This window comes from Humulus lupulus, chromosome 4 (genome assembly GCF_963169125.1).
Source record: "Humulus lupulus chromosome 4, drHumLupu1.1, whole genome shotgun sequence".
Lineage (NCBI taxonomy): Eukaryota > Viridiplantae > Streptophyta > Magnoliopsida > Rosales > Cannabaceae > Humulus > Humulus lupulus.
The window spans coordinates 87,595,907-87,603,584 of NC_084796.1; the positions used below are offsets into that span (position 1 = coordinate 87,595,907).

The 7,678-nt window shown below is 33.1% G+C and overlaps 2 protein-coding genes across 3 annotated transcripts; one reads left to right on the top strand and one right to left on the bottom strand.

Moving 5' to 3' along the window:
• Window positions 1-2,062: 2,062 nt before the first annotated feature.
• Window positions 2,063-5,518, top strand: LOC133830611 (SNAP25 homologous protein SNAP33-like). Of its 2 annotated transcripts, XM_062260625.1 has the most exons (7): window positions 2,063-2,224; window positions 2,351-2,505; window positions 3,116-3,693; window positions 4,422-4,518; window positions 4,673-4,803; window positions 4,938-5,035; window positions 5,195-5,518. In XM_062260625.1, exons 3-7 carry the CDS (start codon window positions 3,196-3,198, stop codon window positions 5,292-5,294), a joined length of 924 nt encoding a protein of 307 aa, XP_062116609.1. In that variant the 5' UTR covers window positions 2,063-2,224; window positions 2,351-2,505; window positions 3,116-3,195; the 3' UTR covers window positions 5,295-5,518. The 2 variants fall into 2 exon arrangements, with proteins under 2 accessions (XP_062116609.1, XP_062116608.1); XM_062260624.1 differs by lacking the exon at window positions 2,351-2,505 and having other exon boundaries at window positions 2,065-2,224.
• An 890-nt stretch (window positions 5,519-6,408) lies between these two features.
• On the bottom strand, window positions 6,409-7,300 carry LOC133830612 (uncharacterized). The gene is made up of 2 exons (XM_062260626.1): window positions 7,141-7,300; window positions 6,409-7,040 (listed from the first exon to the last, which is right to left on the bottom strand). The coding sequence occupies exon 2, from the start codon at window positions 6,975-6,977 to the stop codon at window positions 6,684-6,686; it is 294 nt and encodes a 97-aa protein (XP_062116610.1). The 5' UTR covers window positions 6,978-7,040; window positions 7,141-7,300; the 3' UTR covers window positions 6,409-6,683.
• Window positions 7,301-7,678: the final 378 nt, after the last annotated feature.

Sequence of the window (7,678 nt, forward strand, 5' to 3'; positions counted from 1 at the left end):
CGTCGGGCCTAGCACCTAAGTCTCACATACCAACAGAGACTTAACATCTTCCCAGAGGTTTCTATCGTGCATTATCCACCACGATCTAGAGAAACAACAAGAAGACCCACGATCTCATAATCATGGGGAGGTGGACACGTATCTCCACTACCTGATAATCGTGTACCAAACCACGATCCCAGTATTACTGGTCATGTAACAACCCCTGGGTACTATAAATAAAGGACCTAAGGCTTCATTTCAAAGGATGGATTTTTCTGGAATTTTGGAGATCTAAAGAACATTTGGGGAGAAATTTTGGGCAAGTTAGAACGAGTGAATACTTTGGTTCAATAGTGTAATTATCGAGTGATTCAATACTAAAAGTTAAGTAGATTAGGTTATTACTGTTCATTAGAACAAAGCTGAACCACTATAAAATTCTTGTGTGTTTACTTAAGATAATCGTACTCTGTCGTTTATTCAATTTATTTCATTCAAAAGGTGCCGTATACTATACATATGATCGTTGACCAATTTCACAGGTCAACAACAATTTTAGTTTTTTAAATGTGTAAAATAGATAAAGTAAATAATAATATCTTATTTAAATTTAAAAAATATATAGCTACTTACATTTTTTTTAAATTACTATATTATTATAATCTATAAAAATGAATAAAAAATTAGATTAAAGAAGAAAATATATAGAGTGTTTTAGAGCAATTTTAGAGTATCATATCATCTCATTTAAGCTCTCATTTATATAATATATAAATAAAAAATTAGATTAAAAGAGAAAATAAATAGAGTGTTTTAAAACAATTTTAAAATGTCATATCATCTCCTTGAAATTCTCCTTTATATAATATATAGATAATGATAAAGATCCAAGTTGTACTTGTAATCCCAAATTGATTTGTATGCATTATAGTATTATTATGACAATAAGAACATGCAAATTATTAGAAAAATTAATTTGAGAAAATGAAGTATTTTTAAGATAAGAAGTAAGAAGCATTCCACCCCCACGTTTACATATAATAATAATAATAATACATTGACATTAATAGTGAGAAAGAGAGGCGAGGCCATGAATGAAGATGAAGAGGGTGAAGCGGTTCATAGTTAGTTTTAATGGGCAATGGGCAATGGGCAATGGGCAATTTGGCAGTCATAATATTATTCAATATATTTGCCCCACTTTTCATGTTAAAGTCTTACCATTAAGGCCATGGAGAAGAATTGGTCCACATTGGTTTCTTTGACCTCTATCATAATATATATATATTTCAAGATATTTGATTCAGTCACAAATATCATATATACAAATAAATAATTATATGGCACTAATTTAATTCATAATATCCTTTTAAAAAAAAATCATAATATATATTATATAGAGATAGCGGATATTCTCAAAATACAAAAGTTGTATAGGAAATTTTGTTCCAGTGGGAGCCTAGTGAATCTTTAATGGTTGAATTTTTCAAGTGAAATAATAGCAATAATTGAAACTTCAAGCTCAAATTCTTCCAAATATAGTTATTTTTAGGAATTTACTCATTTGGTACATTATGTTTTCGCAAAGTATCATTTTGGTACTTTTTATTTTTAATAATGCTCATATGTATTATGTATTTTAAAATTATTTATATTTGATACTCTAGACTCAGATTTGATAGATAAAATTTTGTCAATATAATCATACTGTCATCAGTTATATGTAATTAAGTAATTAAATTTAAATTTGGAATTTACATAATTGACAGCAGTTTAATTAAATTTGTAAAATTTTATTAATTAAATTCAAATATGTACAATTTTAAAATACAGGATACCATATGAGTATTATTGAAAATAAAAAGTAACAAAATGATATTTTGCAAAAACACACTGTACCTACCCTTATTATTAAAAAAGAAGAAGAGATATTTCTAAATAAATAAATACATGATAACTAATCAAAATAAACAAAAACAAAATAGAAATTGAAATAGCGAAAGTGACCCCAAAAAATTGCATTTTTTCATCAGTTTCCTTTCCATCGTTGAAAGAGTCAGACCCAGTTGCCTGCTTCGGCCCTTCCTCCGTGTCGTTTTCATAACCGAGTCCTTCCTTGCCTTCTTTACATACGCAATCCTTCTCTCTCTCTCCAAAGTCTCCATTTTTCCCTCTCAAGAAAAAAGATTTTGAACTGGGTGCTGCTCTCTGATTTTACCGCAACATCGTGCAATTTTTTTAGGTACCTATTTCTTTTTCTTCTCTTATGTATTGGTGGTTTCATTAATGGGTTTTCGTCTCTTTGAATCACTCCTTCGAATTGGGTTTTCTTCAAAGTTTTTTCTTTCTCGAATTTCTGTGTGTCCAGTCATCTTGACGCTTTGTTAATATCGTACGCTCTGGTCAACTACTTCAATTTCCTTTTGCTCCCCTCTTGGCCCTTTGTTTGATTGCTCGGAAAAAATGAATAGAAAGTGCAATTCTTTACTTGTATTCTGTGGACCTTGTGGTAGTTAAACAAAGGTAAATTGCACCTTTTATATATCTTATTACTAAAGTTTTCTTTGAAATCAAATTACGGAGAATAGTATTAGATTTTGCTTTCTTTCTTAATATAACATATGAAACTTTTGTGAAATCCTTAGTTTTCTTTTGCTTTCAATTATGGTTATGTAACAAAATGATAAGAGTCTGATTTTGTTTCTTCCTATTGTGAAATTCAAATATGTGTTTTCTGATTGTCTTAGATTTACTTTTCGTTATAGTTTTGGTTATATTCTTTCTTGTATTACGAATTGGGAAACCTCTTATTGATTCTCAGTTCTCACTATACGCTTCTGTTCCCTGGCTCTCGTAACTACCCAAACATAATAAATAAATTGAACATTCAAATTTTTGTTGGGTCCTCCTGTTTTGTTTTTTCCCTTCTTTTGGAGCTTTAAATCATATGATGCTTTTGGGTATATTATACCTTTTGAAAATTGATTGTGAACTATGATTCTTACCTGACTTTTTTTGTTCTCTTCAAGACTTGGTTATACCATCCTTAGAAATATTTTACTATTTATTTCCAATAGTAATGATCTAAAGACGATGTACCAGACTAACACATTGTTTGTTTTCATTTTTCCAGGCCCTGTTGATTGTAAAGCATTCATTTCAGTATTCCACTTGTCCTGTATATTAGATTGTGCAATTTTCCCACTTTGAAATATGTTTGGCTTAAGGAAATCTCCTTTAAAGACTTCTAAACATAAAACAGTTGACCCTGTATATCCTAAGCCTTCTGGTTCGAACCCTTTTGACTCTGATGATGAAATGGATGCAAAGCACAAACAAACTTCCTCAAGGAGGACTGCTTCTGAATCCTCATTAGTTTTACCAGATTCTAGCACCAACCCTTTTGATGATGATCAAGTAAGTGCAACTTCATCTTCTTCATACTCCAACGCAGCCGCTTCAGCCACAAGAAACAAGTATAGGAACGATTTTCGTGACACAGGTGGTTTGGAGAATCAATCAGTTCAAGAACTGGAGGGCTATGCAGTGTACAAGGCTGAAGAGACTACAAAGTCAGTCAATAACTGTTTGAAGATTGCTGAGGATATAAGAGAGGATGCTACTAAAACTTTGGTTCTCTTGCATCACCAGGGTGAGCAAATTACCAGGACTCACACTGTTGCTGCTGATATAGAGTATGATCTAAGTCGGGTAAGTTTCTATTTAAGCAGTAAGTACATATAAATGGATAACATTAATTTTTGTTATATGCATATTGCCGAAATATATAAACAAAAAACTGTTAACCAGGTTTGTTTATTAACCTTACCTCTTATCCTAGAGTGTGTACAACATTCACTGGCTATACCCTAACCCCATCGTTTGTTTCATCATTATTACCATAATTAGTTTAGTTATTTATCCTAACTGTCCGCCTAGCTGTAGTCCTGGGCAATTATTGAACATGTTTTCTTGAACTGGGAACAATGGCTATATTTTAAGATTTTTTCCTTATTTTTTAAAGACAAATTTATTTACAATTAGTCTTTTTTGACTGGGTATTATGGATAAATCAAGAAGTTGATATAGTATGAATTTGTAAATAATATGCAGTATTTCTCTCTTTTACTTGAAAAGGTAGGTTATTCTTGTCATATGAAAAAGTATTTGTTTTTTTTTTTGGCATAAATGTCCTACCAATATGAATTCTGTATCCTTCCATGAAAGTAGAAACTCTCAGTTCAGGTCTTGTAATATTGCTAATTGTTTTTGGGAAAACAACTTAGGCACACACCTAAGCAGACATTGGCCTTGTGCTTATGGCTTACAATTGAGAAAGAATACTTATTTTTGCATTGTTGTGGGCCCCTTCAAAGTTGATTAAATTTCAGTATAAAGTAAATTGCATGGTTTAATGAATATGCAAACAATTGATTCAGGGTGAGAAACTTCTGGGAAGCCTTGGGGGAATCTTCTCGAAGACTTGGAAGCCTAAGAAGACCCGTCAAATAACAGGCCCTGTTATAATGGGAGGAGGTTAGATATTTAGATATTTTTCTATATCTGTCTCAGTTTCTTTTAAGAACTGAGACTGCAATAAGACATATTGTTGCTTACCAGTTCCCTTGCAACTAAGAATTCTTCTTTTGCTGTCTTGCTTCTTATGCGCTGGAACTACTTGAATTTGCAGATGAAGTTCAAAGGAGAGGCAGCCATATGGACCAGAGGGAGAAGTTGGGATTAGCTTCTCTTCCCAAGGGGCGGTCGAAAGCCCAATCCCTGCAACAGACTGAACCAGCTGATGCTTATCAGAAAGTTGAGGTTTGTATTTGGGGAGGAGTGGAGTGACTATTGAAGTTTATATTGAAAGAAATTAACCCATGTATGTGTCCATTTGCAAATTTATTCTATTTGACAAGCAATTGATGAATCTTATTTCTTGATTGTCTTACCAGGTAGAAAAGGTCAAGCAGGATGATGCATTATCAGATCTGAGTAATCTCTTGGGAGAGTTGAAGGACATGGCCGTTGACATGGGGTCTGAAATTGAAAGGTTGGTTACACATCTCAATGATAATTTAAGTTTACATCTTTCTGCTTTTACCACCTCCTTTCCCTTTCCTGACAACGAAGTTATGGTTGGTTTTGATCTGCTACTGCTTGGACTTGTGTAATTCTAATTTTTAATTACTTGGTGAATGAAATGTTGCAGGCATAACAAAGCTCTAGATCCTTTACATGATGATGTTGAAGAGCTCTCTTACCGTGTTAGAGGTGCTAACGAACGTGGTCGTCGATTGCTTGGCAAGTGATGAGCATGGTTGTCATCTTTGCTTTATGGACTACCAGCTGATTCTTGCTTTGCACCCTTTATCTGTCTTCAGTGTTTTTGTTTCTTTTATTCTTCCTTTTCATTTTATTATGAAAGTAGACATTTAGTACTACGTATACAACTTTGATGTTAAGTACAGTTGCTCTTGTTCACTAAATAATTGATTTGAGGGTTTACCCTTCGGGTTCAAATTTTCTGCCGTTATTTTCTCTGTCCCTTTTATGTCCCACAATTTTTTTGTTTTAACGATTTTTTCACGTTAATTATTATGTTAAATAAATTGCATCAGTCCTAAAAAGGGACAAGAACAGGAGATTAAATTCTTACCTCATATATTTTCTCATTCTCTGATTAGTGAAAAAGTGTGACCATAGAAAAACAAAAAGTAACATTTGGAAGTTCAACTTCTTATGTGTGAGGAATGATTAACATTAACAACTAACAAGCACCTTAATCATCCCCAATCGAACGCTTCATCCAAATTTTCACTGTCACCAATAATGTCAAAAAGAATAGACTAGAAAGAATTTTTTTTACCGTTTGCTAAAGGGTCCTATATGGTGGTCATTACTTGATGTGGAGTACTGCAATTGGTGTAATTCGATATAACTCCTATATTAAATTGCATGTTATTTAATGTTGGGCACCATTTTTTTAGAAGTTCACAAACAAGCTACACTCGTGTGACCTATAAGCAAATGGGAATTGTGGCCTTGTGATCCAACCATCTTTTCATGGTGATAGAGTTGAATGTCCGTACAGCATACCTTATTTTCTGTGGCCTCTTGAAAAATGAGGAAACAGATGAGGTAGTAACTTGTTAGCATTCCTATTACTTCTTGTATTGGAAAAATTACCTTATTGGACTCTTGCCTATTTGAAGATCTTAATTTACTTCCAAGAAAAAAGATTTTCAAGTATGCATGTTCAACTGTCACTCTTTTGTCTTTATTAGCTTTTGTTTTTTTTTTTCCTAGTTTCCTCAGTAGACAGTACTAATCTCAATACCACTTACAATGAATCAGTTCAAACACACCTATATATGCAAACAATCCATTGCCTTCAATATATAGCAATCTGGATTTTATTCAAAATTAGAGATCATAAACATGTCCTACATTTCAATTCAATTTGGCATAAAAATTATACATAATATATGTATGCGTATATGCATATGCTTATCTCAACAAATCCACAGCCCATTTCATCTTAAATTCCCAATTCTCTAACAATTGTTTTGTAATAAATCCAAACAAAGAAACCCCACAAAATTAATTTTAAATAGACTTATAATTGAAAATTTGAGAGAGGAGGACTAGCTACAAGAAGAAGTACCCAAAAAACCCTAGAATATCTGCTATTGGACATTTCAGTGGTGAGGTTTGACATCCATGACGCTCTTGATCTTAGGAGCATAGAGCTGGTAAACCACGGCCTGCCTCTTAGCTATCTCCAGCTGAGCTTTTCCATCCGAATACGCAGACGCTACAGCAGAAGGCTCCTCCAGCTTCTGGGTTTGGCGGAAGGCGTCAACTGTACGGCGCTTCGTGTACTCTCGGATGTTGTAATCGGTGAACTGCCGAGCCGTACGGAGAAGGGACCGGAATAGGGCGAGGATCTCCGCTCTCGTTGGTGCTGATGCAGATGCACACAAAGACGCCATTGTTGAGTTGAGAATAAGGGAAGAAGAAGAAGAAGAAATATGCTCTAGAAAGTTCTCTTCAACCTGAAAATGAAAAACCACAAAAAATTCCCAAAAAAATATTAATCGGATATCAAATTCTGAGCAAAAATCTCAATCTCAAACCAAAAATAAAAATAAAAACCTTAATTCGTTCCAACAAGATAGTGCTGCCCGATTGATATTGTGTGGCTAATGAAGAAAGGGAGTTGGGGCTTTGGCAGTAGTTGGACTTAATATTCTGCCCAACTGATGATATTCGTGCACTTGGGGCTCCTTTTTTGGCGTGGATTGGGAGAAAAAGAAGATCTAAGGAGAAAATATATGTGTTTAGTTTTAGCTTTTAATTTAATTTTAATATGATTTTTTACTTTTTTTAATTAGTAATTTAATCAAAATGAGGTGATAAAAAAATTGAAAATTTAGACAATAATGATACACCATGGAGAAAGAAACACCTAAAATTGAAGCCAAAAAAATTCCCACCACTAGTCTACTTGAAAATGAAAAGAAATTAATAAGTTACCAAAATATAATTCTCATGTATAATAATAAGGGAAAATACCATTTCGCATCATCTATTGTGCAAAAGTTATCTATCAAACTCTCTGTTTTGTAAAATGATAATTTAGACTTTGCTTTTTGAAAAATGGAACAAAACAATACCCTGAGTTCAATTTTGA

Coding starts and splice junctions, on each gene's coding strand:
- LOC133830611 (XM_062260625.1), top strand. CDS start 3,196: ATGTTTGGCTTAAGGAAATCTCCTTTAAAGACTTCTAAACATAAAACA. Junction 3,694..4,421: donor TAGAGTATGATCTAAGTCGG/GTAAGTTTCTAT, acceptor CAATTGATTCAG/GGTGAGAAACTTCTGGGAAG. Junction 4,519..4,672: donor CCCTGTTATAATGGGAGGAG/GTTAGATATTTA, acceptor TTGAATTTGCAG/ATGAAGTTCAAAGGAGAGGC.
- LOC133830612 (XM_062260626.1), bottom strand. CDS start 6,977: ATGGCGTCTTTGTGTGCATCTGCATCAGCACCAACGAGAGCGGAGATC.